Raw genomic sequence first — 26,746 nt, forward strand, 5'->3', positions numbered from 1 at the left:
AGGATCAGCACAGCAACAGGGGATGGCAAACATTACTGCTATCCACACTTCACCTGCGCCGTGGACACCGAGAACATTCGCAGGGTGTTCAACGACTGCCGTGACATCATCCAGAGGATGCACCTCAAACAGTACGAACTCTTGTGAGGCAGCCCTGGAGGAGGTGGGCGCGCCTTCTCACACCTCTCTCCGCCTGCCTCTCCTCCCTTGGCCACCCTGCCAGGTGGAACATTTATTTCAGGACCATCTGTCAGCCCCAAGCCATGGTAGGGAGCTCCCAGTTTCATCCGGCTGCCACCTGTCCTGTTTTCTGTTGGCTCCTGTGTGACCACCAAGCCGCTGGCTACCTCTGTTCCCCTCAGGTTTGGTTTGTAGCTTTTGTTTTCACTGAGCACAATCTTCTGCAGCCCCACGCCCACCAATTTGTGTCACTGCAAACCACCACACTCTCTCACATGGGTGGTACCTCAGTGGTCTCTCTGGGTGGGGGCCCCTTTTCTTCATCCATTCAGTGCTTTAGTAATCCAGCAGGAACTTGATAAATGGGGGAGAAATGGCACATTTTTCTGAATTACCAAGCATGATCGTAGAGGCAGGGGTACAGGGGGTAAGCCACATGCTTGGCGCTGCTAGCTTTATGAAGCTGCGGGCGGACAAGTGGCCGCCCCTTCTGAGCTGCATTGGCCCAAGAGCTGGGATAGACCTCAAGTCACAGAGTGGAGAGAAACCCTTTCTCAGTCCTATTTGAGTCGCTGCCAACTTCACACATCAAATTAGACCTACTTTGAGCCTTTTACATTTAGGCAGAAACCTACCACATGCACCTCTGCAAAGTGTGTCCTGTCTAAAAATGATCCTTTAGACTTTGACTATGCTTGGACAAGAGTCTCCTTCCATATATTGTTTTTTTGCTGGTTTATTATAACTGTACAGACCACAAGATGTAATATTATTTTATATAACTACTTAAAAAAATTCTTGTAGATCTTTGTGCCTTGATTATGGCTATATCTGTAAAAGTAATGTGTTTATTGTGCTGAACAGCTAAATGTCAACATTACCTGCTGCTTGCTCTAAAAAAGAGAATGGTATCTGTAGAATTTAGGATATTTTATCAGGTTAGTACTTTTGAAAATATCCTTGATTAAATACACACACACACACACACACACGTATATATATAAATTATACGCATTAATCATTCACATCTTACAAATAATTTGTACCCACATCACAAGCTTCTTTCAGAAACCAAGGATTTTTTTCCTCTTGACAATATGTCTTTTGATTATTTTGCAATCTAAAGACTTTCACAAGCCCTCTGAGGGGAAACAGGTCAACCATCCCCTTAGTCAGAGCTTTTGAATCACTCACTTGACCGCAGTTTCCATTGTAAACAAACAGCAAGAAGACAGACGGGTGTCGGTGTTTGGCCCAAGAGAATCAAAGGACGGCATCTCCATTTGCCTTTTGAAGAAGAAATATTACAAAACCTTTATTTGAAATGCAAAGTCAAAATACACTGCTGTTTTTCCCATGTGAAAGATTTCCAAGTGCAGCCTGAAAAGTTATAGTATGGTACGACATCTAGAAAGTGAGAATCACTACAGCAGCGATGCTTCATATTCTATACACAGCCACGGCTTCGAGGGTAGTTTTCTTAGGTCCAGGACAATCTGCAAAGATGTCCAAAGTTATAGTTCAACAATAGGAATCCAGAAGTGACAGCCTGGCTGATGCTACTTCATTTCCTTTTAGTCTTTACTATTTTAAAGTTTACTCTATAAGGCAGCATTTTATAATCCTTCATAAATGCATCCAGATTTAAATATGACTTTTCCAAGAAAGAAAGGATGACAGCTTTATAGATGATTGGTGTGATAAACACATGATTTATGTCAGAATCACTAAATTCCTGTGCCTCTCATCCCTGCTGCATAAAGCTCTGATTTGAAATGAGACATATAAAGTAGAAATTATTTTTCTTTCCATCACACTTTCAATATACAACATGAAGAACGGCAGAGCTACACCCCCACATGTGCACAAAAGTGCAGTTGTGTGCTGTTCTGTACGTTCTCACTCAGCAGTTCCCCCACAGCTAAGCTTCCTATTCAGAGACAGGGCTAGACCCATAGAAAATACACAGAAAGAACATATTTTATCTGGCTTAGAATCATCAAAACATATGTATTTTTAAATGTCAAAGGCCACTTCCCAGTCTTTTTTTCAAGTTTCTTTGATCATGGACAGGCATTAAATTCAGATTTAACAGCCTGGTCTGCTAGAGAAAATTACACTTCTCTAAAACTCTGATTCCATTATTAGCACAGAAGTACAAAAGTCTGCGAGAACAATCCATTCCTGCTTGTGGCATCTGTACTTTTATTATTTTAAGTGTACAGCTTTATAATAGATAGGGGTTTGAGGACCACTTCGTAGGGGGATAGAAGCAAAGCCAGTGTTTTTGCACACACAATCCCAAGTGTGTTCCCAGGCGTCCAGCTCCATCTGGGGGAAGGCAGGACAGTCTAGTGCATGCAAGTGATGACTTTAATAGCTTTTACATATTGTACAGACATGATCTTTGATTATACATATATTTGATAAAATGAGAAAAAAGACTTGTTGTAGAGTACATGTCCCATTTTTATAGCATGAGAACAGTACAATCAACTATTTATTCTGCAGGAACTCGCAGCAGTGATATATAGTTTCTGTGACGTGTGTAAAGCCAGCCTCTGGTGACCTCATCTCACAGGAGTACTGCCCCAAGTTCAGTTTCTTTGGCTTTCTTATTTATTACAGCACACAAAAGTCTCCTGCTGTTTATGTTGTCTTAAATTTTCTGAGCAGATTCCAACCAAAAAGAAAAGGTGAGACTAGAAGCCCAGAGTGAACTAACATGAGGACCACCAGGAACCCGGCTGCAACACAGTACGTGACCAGAACGGTGTCCTCATAGGGCAGGTAGCACTTGGCCAGGGCATACTCTGTGGGCGTCATACTGCCCTGAAAAGGAAATGAGAACATTAATGCTGCAGTGAGAGTCTTCCCATGGCGCCACACAACAGTCTTAGACATGACAGAGGAAGAAAGGCAGCCTTCTTGGTTGACTCGGATAAGGCCAGGAAGTGGCTCTTCTCCTGAGACTAAGGGGCACAGCCTTCGTCCCCCACAGGTCACCACCCACCAACCACAAGCACTGGCTGGAGACATGAAGTGAAGGCTCCCAGCGTGCTGAGTGGATCTGACCTCTCCATTGAAACTAGCACAGCAGGTGTGCTAAAATGCAGTGGGCACACATGACAGATGCAAGAGGCATGGAGATTTACATCAGTGGTCACTGAGAAACAAGGAGCACAAGGCCATTTCTCATGCCATCTGATGCTAAAATATGGAACCCGTTATGCAGAAATGCATGTGCCAGAGGCACCTCAGTGGGCTTGTTTTGTAGCTGTTTTTGCTATGTTGGAATGACACTGAGGAATGGTTTCATTTACTTTGAAAACGTGAGGGTTTCTCCAACTTTTCATGAAGTAAAAATACCTTACATAAAACCATTACAAAATGGTTTTTAAAAAAACATCAGGTGGCCACTAACTGAAACATCTCCAGGCAACTCGCAAGAGCCGTGGCATTTTCCTGCCAGAGCAAATGGGCCTATTTGGAAATAAGACAAGATATTCGAGTACAGCTAAGACATGACCCTGTGTCCTTAGAAAATTAAAAACCTAGAGCCTACTATCTGAGGGCAGTGGCATCCATGGAGATGAAGCACTCCGTAAGTCACCCCTCCCTGGCCCCTTCCAGGGGTAATGCCACGTTCATCTGTCCCCAAAGAGGTGTTCAGACAGGGGTCAGTGTATCCAACTAAGTGTGCGTGCAGAGCAGGGGAAGTTTGTATTTACACCTTCTGTACATTTTTTACAGGTTGCAGCAATTAAATAGTTGATTACTGTGTTGATTTCAATACTTCTATGAAAGCTTTCAGATGAAAATAAACGTTCACATTACCATGATGAAACTGGGGTTGTTTCTGTTCCTCCAGCTGAAAGACGGCACGCTGATCTCGGGGACTCCCGCCCCGTGGAGCACCTCGCAGGCACTGTGTGTGTGGCCACTCAGGATGAGGCGGGGCCGGAGCCACCAGAGCAGCTACCACACCGAGGGGAGGAAGCAACAGGGGGTCAGTGCTTGGACAGAGCCCCATCGGGGCCCAGAGCCAGGCCACTCACTTATTCCATTAAGTAAAATAGAAAATCCCTACTTGGTAGGGGGCTTTATCTTTTCCTTACGATCCTTTGGTTTGTTTAGACCCTATTATCAAAAGTAAGTTCAGGCTTTTAGGGGGAATCTATCCTTCTTATCTCAGATTTTAGATTTTTAGAAATATTTGTATAAATTTATAAATATATATTTTATTATATTGTATATCATAATTATACAAATATGTATTTATAGAATATAAACATTCTATAAACCTATATAAATAAGCACATCTTAATTAAGTCCCTCAAAATTAACTTTTTTTTTTTGGGTGGGCAGCAAAGTTTACTGAGCAATAGTAAAATCAATAATACAAACTCCTGGGTATTGAGTGATAGTAAAGTGATAGTACAAAGCTCCTGAAGAGGGAGAGGAACTGAGAGGGTTGCCCCCAAAATTACCTCTTAGGTTCCATTCACATTTTCAAATACATTTAAGTTAGTGAAAAAACTCTGAATAAAGAGGAGCTGAGGAGATCATTAACTCGGTATTAGGAAACAGAATTACAGCTGGGAGGGGGAGGATCAAAGGATGGCATGGGAATCTGAAAAGTTGCCCAAGTCTGCCCTCCACCCTCAGGAGGCTGTGACAGCCATCTGTCTGGCTGTCCCTGCGCAGGCCTCCCGCCCTACTGCAAACCTTCTGTGAGGCCTCCTGGGAAAGCACATCGTATCTCTCCTTAAAGGGGATGCCCCGCTCTTCCAGAGGTGCAGCGTCCTCCCCGGAACAGTTGGCATCGCTGCTCCGGTAAAGCGGGAAATGCTGAGGGGGCAGGGGGAGGGTGGTTAGAGAGGCCCAGGTGTGAGCAGGGTCCCTGGAGCTGCACCCACCTGCTTACCCGGAGGGGGCCCGCTCACCTGGAGGGCCTCACTCACCTGGAGGCCCCCTGCTCACCTGGAGGGCCCTGCTCACCTGGAGGCCCCCACTCACCTGGAGGGCCCCACTCACCTGGAGGGGCCTGGCTCACCTGGAGGAGCACCGGGGCTGACCCTGGCAGCGGCTGCAGGCCTCTGCACAGGCTGGAGCCAGGTTCCTGCCGGCAAGAGATGAGTTAAGCCAGCAAAGCCAGCACTCCCCGGGCAGTAGGAAAGGAAGGGGGAGCTGACAGATGGACACAACACGAAGTGCAGGGGCCGTCCCCACAGAAGATACCAGAATGGGAGCACCTGTACATTCAGATGCCCTCCTACCTCTCGGGAGCAGTTCAGTTTGTGAGAAATCTCGATGAGTTCCCTTTCCGCCTCAGAGCAGAGGTGGCAGCCGTCGCCTTCCAGGGCCACACTGTTGACCAGCACGAAACTGAGGCAGAGGGAGCAACAGAGTGAAGGCCACTGGCTTCCCGTGGGTCTTCTGACCCTGCTCCCTGAGCCAGAAGCCGGGCACCCACCGTGTGAGGAAACATGCCCCAGAACGGCTTTAAACCTCAGCTCGACTCATCTGTCTTAGGTAGGAGTTGATACAAAGAAAGCACAATAACAGCATCATAGGGGGAGAGGGTCTAAGACGCAGTCAAAGGATTTTTAACCTCGAATTTGTGAGAAATCCCAGATTACAGAAGCTCTGAGGTCACAGCACCATTGAGCCCAGTATCTCACCATGTGTCTTCTGTGCCTCATCTGGAAAGATGGGGGTAGCGCAGTACAGCCATGCCACTGACCCGTGAGGGCTGAATGGGAGACTACGACCACGCCTGCCACTAGGAAGTACTCAGGATGTATGACATACTGTGATCATCATATAGTGAACCTCGGGCAACAGTCACTAACATCCGCACATGCAGCAGACACGGCAGGGCGGGGGTGGGGGGGAGTTGCTGGGCAGAGCTAACTGGTGCACATGATCCCAAATCAGGATGATGATAGTCACTGGTGGTGGCCCTTTATAATCGCTTTACCTTAATTATATTGTTACAGACTCCCATTTCAAATATGCTTGGATTTCCTACACACCTGTCAACTGGGCATGAAGAGGGCACCTATCAGTAAAGACTGCTTGAAATGTAAAGAATTTTAGCGATAAGGAGCTGACTAACCAACTGATCTGAAATATGATCGGTGTGTTTCAAGTTTCTTAAACTCTACGCCTAGGGAAAAAGAAGACATAAAACTATATCAAGTCTTCATATGATGCAGGGAAGGAAGCTACCAGAGACTCAGTCCTACAGGCAAAGAGAGGAAAAGAGTGAGCATTTGTGGAGAAGCCCTGACCTGGTCTCTGGCAGTGTCATAGGTCATCTCTTGTGACAGATCCGGTGACCTGCCACAGCCAAAGCCATGAGTCCTGGACATCCACAGGGGCCCTGGTCTAAAGAGGAAGAGCCTTCCTCTCCCACCTTTTCTCTCTGCACTAGGTCTGCAACTAAAAAAACATGTATGGTCTTGTCCACCACACTGCAAATGCACACACAGACCAGAGAGGGTCCGGAGACAGCATGAAAATGGCCATGCAGCAGGGGAACTGGTATACGTGGTCAGACGAAAGGGTTGGGATGCTTTGGGCTACAAATCAAGGCTGATGGGAGTGGGGATGGCGCACAGCTACAGAGCATGGTGAACATACCTGCCCCCAAATCCTGGGACACATACCCACAAGAGCAAGTTAGGTACATTTTGAACAAATAAAAATTCACTCCCTTACAAAGTGGGCTGATGAAACCTCTATCACCCAGAGACACTGCAGACAGGCCAGGCAAAGTCATCAACTGGCTGGTCCACTTGCAGGTTGTTAAGGAACACCAGGCTGGTGACCCTGACAGTGGCCATCAGGGAGGATGAGGCCTGCATGCCTTCATCAGAAACTGTACAAGCCACACAGAGCGTGGCTCTGACCCAGGACAATAGCTTCCTTAGAAAATGAAGTTCAGGGACACCTGTATGGCTCAGCGATTGAGCGTCTGCCTTTGGCGCAAGGGTGTGATCCCGGGTCAGTGGATCGAGTCCCACATTGGGCTCCCTGCAAGGAGCCTGCTTCTCCCTCTGCCTGTGTCTCTGCCTCTGTGTGTCTCTCACGAATAAATAAATAAAATCTTAAAAAAAGAAAAAAAGAAAGAAAATGAAGTTGAGGACGGAAGGGGCTTCATAAGAATTCACAAATAATACTCACTTAATTCCTTTCCAAGAAAACAGCCTTTCAGGGTTGAAAACTTTCTCAAATCGTTTTATTTTGTATGTGCTCATCCTGTATTCAGTTGTAAAAAGAAACATTTTTCAGAGCAAGTCATTTTAGGACCTCTTAGGAGTTAGCATAAACACAGGAAATACCTCAGGACTGGAGTCCCGGACTAGCTCTGTGAGGTGAGAGCTCCAGCTGCCCGGGCTATCAGGGGAAATCTCAGTTCTACCAGAGTGACTATAAGGACTCAGTACCCCTTAGACCCTCAGTTTCCTCACTGGCACAATGGTTAAAATAGGACCGTCAGAAAGATTAAATGAGTTGAAATATGGAAGTAAAGTGCTTAGTCCCACTGTATAGCAGCATCATCTACAATAACCAAACTATGGAAAGAGCCCATCAACTGATAAATGGATCAAAAAGATGTGATGTGTGTATGCATGGAATATTACTCAGAATGAAATCTTGCCATTTGCAATGACATGGATAGAGCTAGGGGGTATTATGCTGAGCAAAATAAGTCAGAGAAAGACAAATACTATATGATGTCACCCCTCTGTGGAATTTAGGAAACAAAACAGATGAATATAGGGGAAGGGGGGAAAGAGAGAGAAAGAGGAAAGCAAACCATAAGAGACTCTTAACTATAGAGAACAAACTGAGGGTTGATGGGGGGGTGGGGAGGCGTGGAACGGGCTAGATGGGGGATGGGCATTAAGGAGAAAAAAAAAACAATGAAGTGCTTAAAACAGGCTGGCATCTCATCAGTACTATGTAAAAACTATTTACAAAAAGCTAAATGGTCTTGTTTTCTGCGTCCCAGAGAAAATAATTGGTTATTAAATGAAGTTTCAAGTTAGAATCACCCAAGAGCACATACAAGTCATTTATTCAACAGGGATTTGTTAAGGGTATACAATGTGCCAAAACAAAAGCCTTTGCCCTTGTGGACTTTATGTTCCAGGGCTTATATCGCTCAAGGACAACAGATATCCCACACACAGCACAAATAAGGCTTTCACCTGAATGGTGGCAGGTTTCAAGTCATAGTTAGCGAGCGCTCTCAGGGTGCAACTTCACTGAACTACTTACTGATAATGGAAGCCAATGTCATGGTTGCCAGCAACCACCTTTAGCTGCACGTGCTGAGGGTGTCTGAATATTTTCTGAAACCGCCTCACATCATCTGCCCAGCCCTGTGGGAAAAATGAGTCGCTGCTGAGATCCAGAGAACCCTCTCTTCCCTGTGGCTAAAAAAACATGCTCCCTACTCAGATAATGAGAAGTTCACTTCCCCGTCCAAATCAGGTGCTCACAGAGTTAATGTAGAACTTAGAATTTCCAATTCTGTGTCATACTTCTTTTACCAAGACTTAATATTTTAATTATTTAATTTGATGTCAACTTTTAATTAAATTATATTCCCCCATATTAAAACATTAGATGGCAGTCCCCAAAATATTTGATTCATGTACCCATTTTAAGATTCCCTGAGAAGATCCCCAGAAGCCCGAGCATGGACCCCCCTGGGGTCTGATAAGCACTTCAGATTTGGACACATTATAAGAAGAGGCTCTTAGGAATGTCAAGTAAATTCGTGTCTCCTAACCAAGACAGGGATGAGCATATCCCTAATCTTAGCATTTCCCTGTGGCTACAATAAGAATGAGAATGGATAGGATGTGGGCAAAAGAAAGATAAAATCCAATCAATATTTCAACATTATTTTGACATATGCTTTAACTATTAAAGCTTGAGGATTATGTTTCTATCATTCTGGCTCTTATTAAGTCTAAAAACATCAACTGGACAAACATGAGGGAAGACAATACTTAGTTGGATAATAATCAACTTTATCCTAAAAGTTTTAAATAGGCCCAAGCTAGAGAAATATGCTGGAGAGTCCTTCAATACATTTACAAACTTCACTTTAACAAATAGTATTTAAAGTTAGGATAAGATAAAATCAGAATAACATAAAATTAGAAAAACAGAAACGGGCACCTGGGTGGCTTAGTTGGTTAAGCGTCTGCTTTTGGCTCAGGTCAAGATCTCAGGGTCCTGGGATCGAGCCCCCACTATCTGTGTTGGGAATTCCTGCTCAGTGGGGAGTCTACTTCTCCCTCTCCCTCTGCCTCTCCTCCCCTGTTTGTGACTTCTCTATCTCAAATAAATAAAGTCTTTTAAAAAAGAAAGAAAAACATAAAATGCTGCCCTTAATTTGCAAAAGTAACATATACCTCCAGCATCATTTTATAACTAGCTAATTATTACATATAGAATTTCCACTTATCTCATATTTAATTATGGACTAGATTATAACAAACATAAAAACCCCATAAACAGGGGGTTTCTAACCAGATCTGGACCAAGACTTTCTTTGGTTTTTTTTTTTTTTTAATTTATTTTTTATTGGTGTTCAATTTACTAACATACAGAATAACCCCCAGTGCCCTCACCCATTCACTCCCACCCCCCGCCCTCCTCCCCTTCAACCACCCCTAGTTCGTTTCCCAGAGTTGGCAGTCTTTACGTTCTGTCTCCCTTTCTGATATTTCCCACACATTTCTTCTCCCTTCCCTTATATTCCCTTTCACTATTATTTATATTCCCCAAATGAATGAGAACATACAATGTTTGTCCTTCTCCGACTGACTTACTTCACTCAGCATAATACCCTCCAGTTCCATCCACGTTGAAGCACATGGTGGGTATTTGTCATTTCTAATAGCTGAGGAATATTCCATTGTATACATAGACCACATCTTCTTTATCCATTCATCTTTCGTTGGACACCGAGGCTCCTTCCACAGTTTGGCTATCGTGGCCATTGCTGCTATAAACATCGGGGTGCAGGTGTCCCGGCGTTTCATTGCATCTGTATCTTTGGGGTAAATCCCCAACAGTGCAATTGCTGGGTCGTAGGGCAGGTATATTTTTAACTGTTTGAGGAACCTCCACACAGTTTTCCAGAGTGGCTGCACCAGTTCACATTCCCACCAACAGTGTATGAGGGTTCCCTTTTCTCCGCATCCTCTCCAACATTTGTTGTTTCCTGCCTTGTTAATTTTCCCCATTCTCGCTGGTGTGAGGTGGGATCTCATTGTGGTTTTGATTTGTATTTCCCTGATGGCAAGTGATGCAGAGCATTTTCTCATATGCATGTTGGCCATGTCTATGTCTTCCTCTGTGAGATTTCTGTTCATGTCTTTTGCCCATTTCATGATTGGATTGTTTGTTTCTTTGGTGTTGAGTTTAATAAGTTCTTTATAGATCTTGGAAACTAGCCCTTTATCTGATATGTCATTTGCAAATATCTTCTCCCATTCTGTAGGTTGTCTTTGAGTTTTGTTGACTGTATCCTTTGCTGTGCAAAAGCTTCTTATCTTGATGAAGTCCCAATAGTTCATTTTTGCTTTTGTTTCTTTTGCCTTCGTGGATGTATCTTGCAGGAAGTTACTATGGCCGAGTTCAAAAAGGGTGTTGCCTGTGTTCTTCTCTAGGATTTTGATGGAATCTTGTCTCACATTTAGATCTTTCATCCATTTTGAGTTTATCTTTGTGTATGGTGAAAGAGAGTGGTCTAGTTTCATTCTTCTGCATGTGGATGTCCAATTTTCCCAGCACCATTTATTGAAGAGACTGTCTTTCTTCCGGTGGATAGTCTTTCCTCCTTTATCGAATATTAGTTGCCCATAAAGTTCAGGGTCCACTTCTGGATTCTCTATTCTGTTCCACTGATCTATGTGTCTGTTTTTGTGCCAGTACCACACTGCCAAGACTTTCTTTGTAAAGCTTTTTGGATTATCCTGGGAAATGACAATGGCTTTTTAAAAAAATATCCCACCCCAGTACAAACTGGTACAGCCACTCTGGAAAACAGTATTTTTAACAGTTAAAAATAGAGCTACCCTATGATCCAGCATTTGCACTACTACGTATTTATCCAAAGGATACAAACATAGAGATTTGAAGGGACACATGCACCCCAATGTTTATAGGAGCAATGTCCACAATAGCCAAACTATGGAAAGAGCCCAGATGTCCATCGACAGATGAATGGATAAAAATGTGATACACACACACACACACACACACACACACACTGGAATATTACTCGGCCACCAAAAGGAATGAAATCTTCCTATTTGCAATGACATGGATGGGACTAGAGGGTATGTATTATGCTAAGTGAAATAAGTCAGTCAAAGAAAGAAAAATACCCTTTGATTTCACTTATCTGTAGAATTTAAGAAACAAAACAGATGAACATAGGAGAAGAGAAGAAAAAATAAAATAAGACAAAAACAGAGAGGGAGATAAACCATAAGAGACTCTTAACTATAGGAAACAAACTGAGGGTCACTGGAAGGGAGGTGAGTGGGGGGGATAGGGTAACAGGGTGATGGGCATTAAGCAGGGCACGTGATGGAATGAGCCCTGGGTGTTATATGCAATTGATGAATTACTAAATTCTACCTCTGAAACTAATAATACACTATATGTTAATTAAATTGAATTTAAATTTTAAAAATTATCCTATACCACAAAATCCCTCCTAAAAACCATTCATGACCAAATATTTTTAACTAAACAGCAAAACAGGTTTTTTTTCCATTAATTCCAGGAATGTAATAAGCAAAATATTTTGACAGCTAAGGTGAGAATAGCCTATCTCTTTGGTTATGGAAAAGCTTATGTCACCTCAACACCCAAACAGAGGCTCCTGAAGGCACAGGAACCTCATTCCAGGCCCCCTCATGGCTCCTTCTGCACCTCTCCCTCAGAAGAAAAAAATAAGCGGAGTGGCGCCTGGGTTGGTTAAGTGTCCAACCCTTGATTTCAGCTCAGGTCATGATCTCAGGGTAGTGAGATTGAGCCCCACATTGGGCTCTGCACTCAGCACAGAATCTGCTTGAGTTTCTCTCTCCCTCTGCTCCTCCTCCAACTCTCTCTCAAATAAATAAAAAAAATCTTTAAAAAAAGGAAAGTAGCAAGTAACTCTTATAGCACAATACTCATAATTTCATGGTTAAATAAACAAGTATAAAATCAAAGAATATTTCATTATATATTCTGTAATTCTGGTGCCAAGTGAAATTGTACGCACCTTGCCTCTTTTCCTTTCCTTTTTTCCCTTTCCCGAGAGGCTCGTGAGAATGTGCATTCCTACAAAATGAGTTCTGACTAATCTACTTCCTACATAAACAAATACAGTTGACAGTTGACCAAGAGTTGGAACTGCATAGGTCAACTTATACATGGCCCTTTTTTATAAAGACAGCACAGTACCGTCAAGGTCCTTATGATTTTCTTAGCAGCATTTCTTCTCTCTAGCTGATTTTATTGTAAGAATACAGAATAGATTATACATAACATACAAAATAGTTGTTAACTGTGTTATCAGCAAGGCTTTCAGTCCATAGTGGGCTATTAGTAGTTATGTTTGGGGAGAATCCAGAGTTATACCTAGATTTTTAACTGCACAAGGTCAGCATCCCTAACCCGGTATTGTGCAAGGGGTAACTGTCTATAATTAGCTTGCCTATCTCAAGACTGGCATGAGATACAGATCCTAATAATCTTCCAGGTAAACTATATATTTTTAACATCGGTGCTCAGCAAAACTTCCCACCCTCATGGATACCGCTTCATGGATTTTCTGGCTGCCTGCCCTGGACCCCCAAAGCAGGACGAGGGTGCCTGTGTCACAGGGTCCTACCTGGGAGGAGCTCCACTTCCCTTCATCAAAGATGTCCCCTAGAATGAAGACGACTTCTGGCTGCAACAACCACAGAGCTGTCTGGAAAGCTCTCTCCATTTGCCACTCCCTTGAGGTCAACAGGAAGAAGTACAGCATTAGTCTATTTCCTACGTAGAGCCTACATCCGATCCGTCTTCTGGGTCATTTAAAAACTGAACTGAATGGTCCCATTCTCCTTCCACGGCCCCATGCCTGCATTCTTCTCCATGCCTACAAGGCTCAGAGTCCGTATAGGAGTAAATATGGGGAACAATGGCCCGGGGGAGGGGAGGGCTGCCCCGCCCACACATCCCCTCAGTGGCAGAGATCAGACCTGACACTGCACCCAGGAAGCCATCCCTCAGTCATGATAGCCCCAGACAGAGGTCAGGGAGAGCTCAATGCAGCTCCCAAAGATGCCCGGTGTGGGCTGTGACCACATCAAGGAGATGACCGTGTCTGGCTGAAGTTTCACTTCTTCTTGAATGACCTCAACTTCCTGCGTGCCTTTGGGATTGGGGACAATAATGGGAGAGTCAGACTAGTTGATATCAAAACTGTAGATCCTGTGGACTTCAGACATCCAAGTAACCACCCACAGGTAAGACAAGTGAATGAAAAGAGCCTGGGGGGCTCCTGGGGGGCTCCTGGGGGGCTCAGGTGGTCAAGCATCTGCCTTCGGCTCAGGTTGTAATCCCAGGGTCCTGGGATGAAGTCCCAAATCAGGCTCCCTGCTCTCCCTTTGCCCCTTGCCCCTCCCATCCCCACTCATGCTCTCTCTCTTGCTCACTCTCTCTCAAATAAATAAATCTTAAAAAAAATAAAAATAAAAATAAAAAACACCTGAGATCTAGAACCTGACAGGCAATGGCTTAATACCCCAGCTCCACCCATAACCAGTCGTCTGGCCTTGAGAAGGTCGCCTTCTCTCTCTGGTTCCTATTCTTTGTTAGTAAATGGGAATAATAAAACCTACTGTCACAGGGCAGTTATGGAGTTAAATGAGAGAGCATTTGTAAAATGCCCGGCACAGCACCAACACACAGGAGACGCTCAAACATGTCAGTGATTTCTGGAACCACCCTCCCCTCTCCCAGACAGCTATGACTTGTAGCATTTTCCTAAGGACCCCAATTCTTCCCTCCCTTTTAAGGCATCCTCTGGGCTGTTTCTCCCCTACCAAAGAGAATTGTGACATCCCACAGCATATAAATAGGGGAAGACATAAATTTGGGGTCAGTGAAGACCATCCAGGCCCCATGTAAACTGCTGCACGGTGCACATCTTCACTCAAGACACCTTCCAAAATTCATTTCTCAGTTTTTCTTGATTGAATATTATTCATCCTGGAGGAGAAAGCATCTAGAAACAGCAGTAGCAAGAAGGCTGGGAAGAAAGCCCAAATGGTAAGGACCAAGGAAGGCCAAAGGAAATCTCACCCTGGCCCTTCTTTATCTCATGCCTCATGTGATTTAAAACTTTGAGTAGGGCACCTGGGTGGCTCAGCGGTTGAGTGTCTGCCTTCAGCTCAGGGTGTGATCCCGAGATCCAGGATCCGGGATCGAGTCCCATATGGGGCTCCCCACAGGGAGCCTGCTCCTCCCTCTGCCTATGTCTCTGCCTCTCTCTCTGTGTATCTCATGAATAAATAAATAAAATCTTAAAAAATAAAACCCTCTGAGTAAAGGATGGCAGCCCCCCCATCTTTCCTTCTTTTGTCTTGCCTTCTTCCCTCACCCCTGGAAATCTTACACATCTTACCCTCCCACTCAACATAAGGTTCATCCAAATCCAGAGTACTCCATTGATATTCCTGCTTGCAAGGCTAAAGATCTATTTAGACAGGCACCATGCGGTCATGATGAGGAAAAGAAGTCAGGGTATAGGGTGACCAGGGGCAAGAAGAAGGCTCTGCTGCCTACCCTGGTGGGTGAAGGCCCCATCAGTCACCATGTGGTGGGCATTATTCACAATAGCCAGAAGGTGGAAGTAGCCATCGAAGGAGGAACAGAGAAACAAAATACGGTCTAAGTATACAATGCAGTATCATCCAGCCTTACAAAGGAAGGAAACTCCAGGACACCTGGGTGGTTCAGCGGTAAGCATCTGCCTTCGGCCCAGGGCATGATCCCATTCTGAGGATCAAGTCCCACATCAGGCTCCCCGCAGGGAGCCTCTTTATCCCTCTGCCTGTGTCTCTGCCTCTCTCTGTGTGTCTCTCATGAATAAATAAATAAAATCTTAAAAAAAAAAGAGAGGAAATTCTGAACCGTGTCGCAACACGGATGGACACAAGGACGTGATGCTCAGTGAAATAAGCCAGACACAAAAGGACAAATCCTGCATGACTCCACTTACATGAGGGACCTTCGGGGAGTCAAATCCATAGATACAGAAAGCAGAATGGTGGGTGCAGGGGCAGGAAGCAGGAACAGTGGGGAGTTGGTCTTTAACGAGGACCAAGTTTCAGTTTGGGAATCTGAAAAAGTCCTAGAGGTGGCTGGTGGTGACGGTTGCACAACAGTGTGAACGTACTTGATGGGACTGAAACATACACTTAAAATTGCTTAAGATTAACTTTGAAGTTATGTGTGTTTTACCACAATTAGAGTTTCTAAAAAGCCATCTGACAGAAAAGCCAGTGGACAACTTAGCAGGTCCAAGTTGGAGAGACGGCCCTGGTCATCTCCCCATGGTGACAGCCACTGATCGGCTCTGCTCCTGCCACCCAGAGCAGCCAAAAACCTGCCCGAAACTCCACACCAGTGACTGTGAGAGGGGACCCCCCCCCCCCCGCCCCGGTCTGCTTCCTCCCCTGCCTGGGGCAAAGGGGAACCCCAGCCGACCACACCCAGGTGCCAGACCTTACTGTGGGCATTTCCTTCGCGCAGCCTGTGAAGTCTCTGGTGTCAACCAATTACAGACAAGGAGGCAGAGACAGGTTTGGAGGGGCCCTCGTTAGCCTGTCCATAGTCCTAAGACTGAATCCCAGACCTGCCTCCCAAATCCTGGGTCCTTACAAATAACAGATGCTCTGTAAACAGTACATTCAAGGAAAAGTCAAATGCCCCACGTGTCTCTCTTTGAGAGGAAAGTAACCAATGACTACCCTGACCTACAGGGAGAAGGATCTACCTTCTTGCCAGAAGAATTTCAGCAAGATTCCTGATTATAGCTCCTACCTTCGTAATTTGTCTAGCCAATGGCCTCGTACTTCCCCAAGCAAGTGAGTGTCAGCCAAAAACATGGCTTTCAGAGTCTTCTGTCCACTGCCATGGGCTGCAGTTTTCACCTCAGGCCAATCACACTGAAAGATCACTAAGTAATAGATTAAAAATTCACAAAACAGAAGCACGGCAAAGACGACAGCGGTGAGTTTCAACAGCAGGAAACTTCTCTTTAACAGACAAAGATGCTGCCTTCCAAACCCCAGCCTGACCAGACCCATGTCTCAGGCCTGGGAGTCACCAGCATCCAAGAGTGAAATGCATCAAGGATTCACCACGACAGACCATGGAATCCTGGGTAAGGCACAGCAGGTGTCCAGGGCTTAGCCATGTACCTACGGGGGAAGAGAAAGGACTGGTTTGCGTTTCTTGGTAATGCCACGAACACTACTAGCTCCTTCCATTAAGAACAACTAAGTTACAGAATCCTACCTATGTTCCCGAATAAATGAAGTGTCCGGTACTCGTACAAGGATAATTCACTGGATTATGCTACAAGAATAATCTTCGCAATTACATGATGAAGTTTTACTAACATCTTGGAAATCATTAAACAAGAATCTATCCAGGGGATGTTAAGATAGGAGACATAATGGAACAGTCAATAAATATTAAGTGTAACTTGACTCCCAAAAGGATTTGCGACCCCTCCTGGACTTTACAAATCAATAGGCCAGAAGGCCCCTATCCTGTTGCCTCTGCTGTGAATTTATCACTTTTCCACATCGCTTTTCCACAAAGGAAGTGAATATTCATGGACAATGTACTTCAGGGATGCGAGCGATACATTTCACTCTGCGCTCAGAGGCCAGGGTCTCACAGAGCGACCCATCTGTCAACACGGCATTTGCAGCGTATGTTTTCACAAATACGGATTTTCACCCACAAACTAGCCTTAAAATTCTGGATGGTCTTCTGTTAGGAGACATTTATGTGCAGTGGTTTCTCTATGGAACACTTTAAAATGTTTATGGATTCTCCTGAACCATAAATGAAGTCTGTATCCTATTTAAAAAATAAAAAAGCATCCACTTTTGACACATCTGAAGAGAAAGGCTGGTACAGGGATGACCTGAAATAGGCTTTAAGAAGTGACATGCTACTAAAGTTCCTCACCTTACACTCAAGATGAGGATCTATTTTTTTAAGGTTTTATTTATTTATTTGAGAGAAGGGGAGAGAGAGAAAGAGAGAGAGGACAAGCAGGGAGGAGGGGCAGAGGAAGAGGGAGAAACAGGCTCCCCACTGAGCAGGGAGCCTGATGTGGGACTCCATCCAGAACCCCAGGATCATGACCTGAGCCGAAGGCAGAGGCTCAACCACTGAGCCACCCAGGAATCCCTCAAGATAAAGATCTTAAAGGGTAGTGACCTGATGGCTGCAGAGAACTCAGATACAGGAGAAGCTCCAGAAGTCTCGCGGTGGAGGCTTGGGGGCCACTGACCACTGATCCCACTGAGCCAATAAATACAGAAAATCCCTTTCTGAGGGGGTGATTTTCTGAGATGAATCCAGGAACCTTCACATGGTGGATAAACAAGGAGTCCAGAACATTCTTACTCTTATAGGGTCTAAGATCATCTCTGCAAAATTCAATTTCCAGAACTGTTCACATTTGCACATCAGCCCAAATCCCATAAAAGTCCCTGCTTCCTGCATGGTGGCATTCTATTTAACAACCAACCATTAAGATACGGAACATTTTGTAAATCTTACCTAAAGAAAAATAAATGGGGACAAACATGCATTTTGAGCCATTATCGAAAGTTTAACACGTAGCCTCAGAACTGAAAGTGCCTTCACTGGGCGAGGGGCTCCATGGTTGAGCATCTGCCTTTGCTCAGGGTGTGACCCCGGGGTCCCGGGATCGAGTCCCACACTGGACTCCCCACAGGGAGCCTGCTTCTCCCTCTGCCTGTCTTCTGCCTCTCTCTCTGTGTCTCTCAGGAAGAAGGAAGGAAGGAAGGAAGGAAGGAAGGAAGGAAGGAAGGAAGGAAGGAAGGAAGGAAGGAAGGAAGGAAGGAAGGAAAAAGGAAAAAGGAAAAAGGAAAAAGGAAAAAGGAAAAAGGAAAAAGGAAAAAGGAAAAAGGAAAAAGGAAAAAGGAAAAAGGAAAAAGGAAAAGGAAAGGAAAGGAAGCCTTCGGAAATGATGGATACTTTTCATGCTCCTCCAAACAGAGCTCTGGAAACTGTTTGCTGTACTAAGTCCTCACTCCTGTCTGTGTCTCTTCAGAAAAGAAGACATGAGAAGACTGGAAGGGCAGGACTAGCTCTGCACCCAAGGGTTCACCTTCTCTCTGCTCCCGAATGGCCTCATTTAGGTAAGTACTTGATTGAAGAGGGAACAGGATGCCAATGCCAGGCTTAAATGCGTCCTTTCATACTGAGGTCAAAGGCGGCGAAGCGTGCAATCTGCGACCTGCTGCTCCGCCTGGAATTCTGCTCTGAGCATCCACACTGTCTTTATCAGGCAGTCCGGGGGCAGCCCTGGTGGCACAGCCTGCAGCCTGGGGTGTGATCCTGGAGACCCGGGATCAAGTCCCATGTCAGGCTCCCTGCATGGAGCCTGCCTCTCCCTCTGCCTGTGTCTCTGCCTCTCTCTCTCTCTCTCTCTCTCTCTCTCTCTCTCTGCCTCTGAATAAATTAAAAAATTTAAAAAATATATCAGGTGGTCCGACCACCACTGACTGATGGCCATACCCTGTCCTGGCACTTAGAACCACCTGCCAACTTGTTCATCTAAGGATGAGCCACACATGCCACATAACTAGAATCACCATAAACCTTCTCTTCCAACAGGAGACACCTGTGAGGGGCAATGTGCCACTGAGGATAATAAGAACGGGGCCATGGTGCAAATCAGGCCAGCCCAGGCCACTCAGGGCGTGTGGGTGCCTGACTCCACCCATGAGGCTACTCTCAGTCTGATGCAGTCGAGGAGAACGTAAGGAGGCTCCTGCTGTCATCCACGTATCAGCAATCAAACTCCAGAATGAGGTAAAAATGCTGCTAGTAGGGATCCCTGGGTGGCGCAGCGGTTGGGCGCCTGCCTTTGGCCCAGGGCGCGATCCTGGAGACCCGGGATCGAGTCCCACGTCGGGCTCCCGGTGCATGGAGCCTGCTTCTCCCTCTGCCTGCGTCTCTGCCTCTCTCTCTCTCTCTCTGTGACTATCATAAATAAATAAAAAATTTAAAAAAAAAATGCTGCTAGTAGCCACTCACCAGTGAGACTAGGCATGGAGCCTCTATCTGGGGGCTGCTCATAGGAGACAGAGAGAGAGCCTCTAAGGAATCATGAATGTATTTCTTACTACTACCATCTACCTTCCCTTGGTTCGAGTCAGTCAAATGTATCAGAAGCAACCATTCCGTCTTACTATCTCACTTTCTTTCAGAAGGCCTCAGAGTCTTCTGAAATCCTCATGACAGCAGCTGAAACTTCCTAAAACCTTCGTGTTTCCTCAGCCGTTGGAGGGTGAGCTGAGAGGAAGGAGCCCAGCCTTCAGGTTCTCCTACCTTGCACACCTTTGCTCTTTAAAGGCTCCAAGTTCCCCGAAATGAAAACCGGAACGACAGCTTTATAGCTGCTCCTCTACACCCACTTGCCTTCATCCAAGAAGCCGGTTTCGGTGGTGACCAAGGGCCCCGGCTTCCCTTGACCGACAGGAGCAGGACAGGACACAGAGACGAGGCCCAGGTTTGCACTCAGGGGCGGCACTGGCTCTGCCGACCCAGCTCCCACATCCTGTTACACATCTTCTCATGAAAACCCTAGCACCATGTGAATCCGCTCTCCAGTAAAATGTGATCCTTTTTAAGAACAAGAGCTCCTCCTCAGAGTGGAAACCATTTTTTGACAACTTCTGACACCAAATCCTTAACCAAATTCCCTTTTGCTCAAATCTTGGAAAACTTCTTTCTCTATCCAAACTCATTGTATTACTCATCAAATCAGTATCTCCCAGTGTTGTCTCCCACATTGCGGCCAAAGTACATCCCCTTTGACTTCCTGACGTGAACAGAGTACTCTGTAGGGCTGATGGGGGTCGGAGCCGGGATCTGTCCTCCCCCTAGAAATGGCACAACGAGGCAGCACACCGGGCGCACACCAGGTAATGAGATGCCCCTCCTACCTTACTGCTGCTTCCAGATGGGATACTGTGACCTCCTCCTTGTGCTCACGCCAATTCGCACTTAAGCCGACCTCAGGGACAGCACTGCTTCATTTCCTGACACGGCCAACCTGTGAAACAAGCATGCTGAGCACTAAGGGATTGGGAAGGACAGACACTTCCACCACAGGGGCACACACAGCTACCCTTCTTAGCAGGCAGAGGAAAACCAAAAAGCTCCAAGGGGGAACCAGCAGCCACTTGTTCCTCTTGCACTATCTTTTCCAAGGTTCTGAATACCCACCAGCAAAAAACAGCAATGCTGAACTGGTAAAAATCCCACCCACAGCTCTGTTATGTGACCTTGGGCAAGCCACCTACCCTTTCCAAGCCTCATAATGGGGGGGGGGGGGGGGGGTCACAGTACCTACCTCCACTGATGTCATGAGATTGATAGAAATAATGTTCACTGATGTCATGAGATTGATAGAAATAATGTTCACAAATGTGCCCTTTTTTTAAACAGTAAATCTTTCCATGAGGCAGGCATGTCAGGATTAGATTAGAGAGTAAGCCTTCCAATCTGGTGAATTCTGACAGGCTCAAAGAAGTGGAACTTGATTCAGATAGCCATAATCAGCTGAGGGAGAAGGAAACCCAGCAGAGAATAAGGGGAGAGATCAGAGACAATCTGGAAGCTGTGGCCATCTTTCTCCACTCATTTACCGAGTTGGACTTTCTAATACTTGACATGCAAAGTCCCTATGCCTTTTCTTCACTAAATGTAAACCTGACCTTGTAGTTCAATCATAGTAAGTCAATGACTTAAAATCTCCACAGCCATACACACCTGCTCAAGAAAGACATGTGGAAAAAATGTGTTTATCCATCTTATTTCATAAGATGTAAAACTAGGCCATGAGTGGCTTCAATAAAGACAATATGCTCATGTGAAGAATTCCATCCACATTACATGCTTCCCTTTACATTAGCAGATTTGGGTTCAAAAAGCAAAATTACTAAAATGTTACTGTTTTCTCCCCCCTCCAAGGTGAATTTGTCAATTTTATTAAACTCTTGTTTCCACCTTATATACATGGATCTACATGTGTATCCTGGTCATGATATAAAATGTATTTCCTACTGCAGTGGTTTGTAGCTCCCTAAGTCAGGGACCTCGCCTTGTCCATCCACACAGCCCCCCTCTGCTGGTGCTCAGATTGGTGCCTGTGAATAGTAAATGCTCAAGAAGCATCTGTGGAGTCAATGGCCTACACTTAATCTTATTGTCCCCAAACATTTTAGAATTACAAACATAGATTATCACTCTTTTGGTCTTTAGACACTTCACAGTCTCCAGGACATCGAGAAGATGTCCTGTTCCCCTTGGTCAGAGTGCCAGGCAGGGATTTAAAGATGGCCAAACAGGTGCACAGAACACATTTTCTTACCAGCCCCTGTGTGGAACCCTTACAAAGGAAAAGCTTGGGTGGCCCTCTGATGAGAGGAAAGTACTGACAGTCTTTCCTGAGACGTTTTGGAGAAACAGCCTTCTTTCTAAAAGGGGAGTACATGAAAATGCCTGGTAGCTCCTGGGTTCTCTCCTAAGCCCTGGGGCTGGCATGATCCGGGCAACTGGGGAAGTCTATATCTCAGTTGTGCTCTTTCCTAGTATGTGATCTTAGGCAAGTCACTTGGAAAAGAAAAAAAAAAAAAAAAGAGGGGAAGGGAGAGAAACAAGATGGTTATTATAAAAAGCAAAACAAAAAATAACAAGCACCGATGAGGATGTGGATAAGTTGGAATGCTTGTGTACTGTTAGTAATTCTGGAAATGGATAGTGGTGATGGCTGAAGAATAATGTGAATGTACTTAACATCACTGAACTGTAACCTTAAAATGGTCAAAATGTTAAATTTCATGTTATGCAGTTTTTGCCATGATTTTCTTAAAAAAGGAAGAAGCACACAATCACACAACACACACAGGACCCTAGCAAGCTAATGATGTCCTCTAGCAAGAGCTTCCTTTTGGATCTAAATATACCACCTGTATATATAAAAAGAAGTTTTGGGAGCCTGGGTTTAGAGAAACATCACTGAGTCACCTCACCTTTTTAAGGACACTACTGGTAGATGAGACTGGGAGGAAGGCTCTAAATTGGCTTGTGTTCCCCAAATCAGATCGCCTTTATAAAGCAAAATGTGTGTGCTGTTGCTGAAGAATGTTTCCTTTGGCTATTTATTAAAGTGATTAACGCATCAGTTCCTAGAGGGCACAGCAGCCGCTGCCCTGTGACACGTAGAGAAGGAAACTGATGGGTGTTTCGAGCATAGAAAACAAACAGCTAAAGAAAAACGATCGCCATGTTATTATTCAAGAATAGCCCTCTTGGGACGCCTGGGTGGCTGAGCGGTTAAGCATCTGCCTTTGGCTCAGGCTGTGATCCTGGAGACCTGGGATCGAGTCCCACGTCGGGCTCCCTGCATGGAGCCTGCTTCTCCCTCTCTGGGTCTCTCATAAATGAATAAATAACATCTTAAAAAAAAAAAAAAAAAAAGAATAGCCCTCTTAAATCATAGCATAAAATATCAACATAATACATGCACTGGCACATTGATCCGTATCGCCTAGTATGTAAAAATAGCAGCTACACTCCAAAACTGGGAACAAGACATTTTATCCATTTACTGATTTGTTACTTCAAAGCCATCATTAAAATATCTAAACTCCCTCCACCCCAAAACAGCATTAAAAAATGTCTAATATGCACTGACCTGTGGTTTTTTCTTACTTGTCCATTACCTTAAATATACCAACACAGTGTCATCAATGGCTATTCAAATGTCACATGTTCCACCCTAAATGATATTTTTGAGTAAGACAGAATTTTTTTTTTTTTTTGGGTCAATGTACATCAGTGAACTAGAAAGTGAGAGGCCCCTGGGCAGCCCCGGTGGCGCAGCGGTTTAGCGCCTCCTGCAGCAGCCCCGGGCGTGATCCTGGAGACCCGGGATCGAATCCCACATCAGGCTCCCTGCATGGAGCCTGCTTCTCCCTCTGCCTGTGTCTCTATGAATAAGTAAATAAAATCTTAAAAAAAAAAAAGAAAGTGAGAGGCCCCTACGATTTAATACATGGGCCTTAACTAATCGTGATTCTCCAGCAAGCAAATGGCTAATCCCCAGAATACCGCTTCTCCAGTAAGCTAACTTGCAATGCTTAGAAAGCAAGGAGGTCCCAGTTTGCAGGAACGAGAGACGGCAATTAACCCGGAGGCCTGATTGATTCTTAGAGCTCGGTCGTGAGGGGACACGGGGAATCGAGCTGGCGGCGGCGGCGGGCGGGGCGGGGCGGAGCGCTCAGCCTCCCGGGGAGCCCGGCCCGGTCCCTCCCTTCACCTGCGCTCCCGCCGCCGAGCGTCCCCGCGCTTCCGCCTCCGCGCACTGGGCCCAGCGGGCCACCGTCAGCCCCGCGAGTGCGCGCGGGCCCGCGAGGAGGCCACGCCCCCGGCCCGCCCCCAGGTGCGCCCCCGCCCGCGCCCGCCCCCAGGTGCGCCCCCGCCCGCGCCCGCGCCCGCGCCCGGCCGGGAACCCCCGGGGGCTCCACTAGCGGCCCCAAACAGCAGGTGCAAAGAAGCAAACCCTACCCTTGGCCGCCTCTTCCTCAACGACTCGGCCCGTGTCGTCCTCAGTGTCTCCTAGGCTCTATTCCCCGCTCGAGTCCTCGGGCCCCGCGGGGCCCCCCGGAGCGACGTCTGCTGCCGCCGCGCAGCCGTGGGCCCCCGGAGCGCGGGCCGGTGCGGGTCGGGGCGGCCTGGAGCTGGCTCGGGGCTCGGGGCTCGGGGCTCGGAGCCGTCTCCGCGGGCCCCGGCGGCGGGCAGCCGAGTGGCCGGGCCTCCGCGCGCCGCCGACAGGTGGCGCCGTGCCCACTCGCTGCCTCCCTCGCCGGCGGGCGCTCCGGGTGGGCCCCAGGCGGGAGCCTTCGAGGGCTGTGTGATGAGCTAACGTGTAGCGCGGCATGCTCTACTTTCCAGAGGGCTTTCCCATCCATTATTTCAGACAAGCCTCCAGATGAGCTCATAAAGCAAGAATCAGAATCACGACCCTACGTTACAAGAAGTAAACGAAAGCTCGAAGCGATGGCACACGAAGTCCTCCAACCAAGCAATATAGTCATTAGTAATAGTAATTATAGTCAGTAGCATATATTCGCAGATCTGTGGGTGTAGTTAATATACAGAGATACAATAGAAATCATATAGAAAGCGACCAGCACAATGCCTGGCATCGGATAAGCAAGCAGTAAATGGCAACATTATTACTAATTAAGAACGTTGTAATATTTTCGAATATGTCTGGATGAACGATTTTACCATCACGAAAACTGGGACAACATGCACACCAATACGATGCAGTGGTAAGTACGCAGCATCGTCTCTATTCTTGCTAACTAGAAAGGAAAAAAAAAAAATTTGAATCCAAGATAGCCTGTAATTAACTCCAAGCTTAAGGAAATATAGAGACCCATGAACAAGATAAATTCCATCACCAGGAAGCAACCAGCTGGATCCAGAATGGGGAGATCTACAGACCACATGACCTAACTTCTTTATTTAACAAATAATATCTAAATAAATAAATAAATAAATAAATAAATAAATAAATAAATAAATAAATAAATAAAAACAAATAACATCAGAAAAAAAAAAAAAAGAGGAGGAGAGGGAGATTTGTTACAAAACCGGCTTGAGAGACACATTAGCCAAATGCTAGTTCGTGGGCTTTTGTGTGGGTCATAATCAGGACAAACTAGCTTTTAAAAATATATATTTAAAGATTGGGAAGCTTGGGAATAGAATGGATGCTAGGTGCCCCTAAAGAATTGTTGGTGATTTTGGTATAATAATACTATTGTGTTTTTGTTTTTTTTTTTAAGATTAGAGAAATGAAAGTATTGACAGCCAAATTGTATGATTTCTGGAATTTGCTTTAATATTCCAGGAAATAAGAAAACAGGGAAGTAGGAGAAAAAATAATATTGGTAAAATGTTGATTATGTTGAAGCAAGGAAATAGGTGTATAGCATAGCAATTGGAAGAAACAATGCCCCCCCACCACCACCACCCCTCAAGACATCCACAGCCCAATCTCTGGACCTGTGATTGCCACCTTATATGGCAAATGGGACTTTGCAGGTGTGATTAAGGTTAAGGACTTGAGATGGGAGTTTCTCCTGGGTTATCCCACTGAATCCAATCTAATCACTGGTCCTTACATGTGGAGAACCTTTCCCCGCTGTATGACGGGGGTAGATAACACAGGGATGGGTCAGTCCATTCAAGCAGCTATAACAAAACATTACCCATTGGGTGGCTTAGAAACAACACAAATGTATTTCTCAAACTTGTGGAGGCTGGAAGTACAAGATCAAGGTACCAGCATGGTTGCTGAGAGGGTAAATGAGAGCCACCTTCCTAGCTCATCACCGCATCTTCTCCCGGTGTCTTTGCACGGTGGAAGGGGTGAGGGAGCCCCAAGAAGTCTCGGGGCTTATAAGAACACTGATCCCATTTGTGAAGGCTCCACTTGACACCTCCCAAAAGCCTCATCTTCAAGCACCATCACATCAGTCATTAGGATGTCAACATAAAAATTTTGAAGGGACATGAGCATTCTGTCCAGAGCAGAGGGTCAGAGAGCTGTAGCCTGACAAGGACTCTACCTGCTGTTAATGATGTTGAAGATGGAGAAAGGGGACACAAGCAAGGAATGTGGGCATGTGGCTCCTAGAAGCTGGAAAAGACAAGGAACCACCTTGATTTTAGTGCAGTGAGATTACTGACCTATAGAACAATAACAAATTTGTGTTGGCTTAAGTCAGTAAGTTGATGGTGATATGTTGCAGCAGCAATACAAAATCCACACAACCATTCATTGTATTTCTCTCCACTTTTGTGTATAGTTAAAACTTGTTGTCATGTTAAGTCCGTAAAACACCTAAGAAATACATTTTAGAAGTACTTCATTTATACCTGAAGCATAACAGAGTCTAACCCGGATCCCTTGGTGGCTCAGCTGTTTGGTACCTGCCTTTGGCCCAGGGCGCCATCCTGGAGTCCCGGGATTGAGTCCCACGTGGGGCTCCCGGCATGGAGCCTGCTTCTCCCTCTGCCTGTGTCTCTGCCTCCCTCTCTCTATGTCTATCATAAATCAATCAATCAATCAATCAATCTATCTATCTATCTTTTAAAAAATTAAAAAAATAACAGAATCTAACCTAAC

At 45.5% G+C, this 26,746-nt stretch overlaps 2 protein-coding genes across 14 annotated transcripts in view; one reads left to right on the forward strand and one right to left on the reverse strand.

Annotated features, from left to right (window-relative positions):
- GNAL (G protein subunit alpha L) overlaps positions 1-1,959 on the forward strand; it is a 143,682-nt gene extending 141,723 nt beyond the window's left edge. For all 9 annotated transcript variants that reach the window (XM_038543886.1, XM_038543888.1, XM_038543887.1 and 6 more), the window contains one exon: positions 1-1,959. In XM_038543886.1, coding sequence (XP_038399814.1) covers positions 1-147 — 147 coding nt within the window. In that variant the 3' untranslated portion in view covers positions 148-1,959.
- MPPE1 (metallophosphoesterase 1) lies at positions 1,463-24,265 on the reverse strand. 5 transcript variants are annotated; one of them, XM_038543901.1, is made up of 12 exons: positions 24,112-24,265; positions 20,484-20,593; positions 16,306-16,685; positions 13,103-13,211; positions 8,473-8,576; positions 7,372-7,446; positions 5,460-5,568; positions 5,237-5,302; positions 4,909-5,031; positions 4,018-4,158; positions 2,906-3,012; positions 1,463-1,676 (listed from the first exon to the last, which is right to left on the reverse strand). In XM_038543901.1, the coding sequence occupies exons 3-12, from the start codon at positions 16,569-16,571 to the stop codon at positions 1,661-1,663; spliced, it is 1,116 nt and encodes a 371-aa protein (XP_038399829.1). In that variant the 5' UTR covers positions 16,572-16,685; positions 20,484-20,593; positions 24,112-24,265; the 3' UTR covers positions 1,463-1,660. The 5 variants fall into 5 exon arrangements, with proteins under 5 accessions (XP_038399829.1, XP_038399824.1, XP_038399825.1 ...); XM_038543896.1 differs by having other exon boundaries at positions 1,463-3,012; XM_038543897.1 differs by lacking the exon at positions 24,112-24,265 and adding an exon at positions 23,864-23,914 and having other exon boundaries at positions 1,463-3,012.
- Positions 24,266-26,746: the final 2,481 nt, after the last annotated feature.

The sequence above is a fragment of the Canis lupus genome, chromosome 7 (genome assembly GCF_011100685.1).
Source record: "Canis lupus familiaris isolate Mischka breed German Shepherd chromosome 7, alternate assembly UU_Cfam_GSD_1.0, whole genome shotgun sequence".
Lineage (NCBI taxonomy): Eukaryota > Metazoa > Chordata > Mammalia > Carnivora > Canidae > Canis > Canis lupus.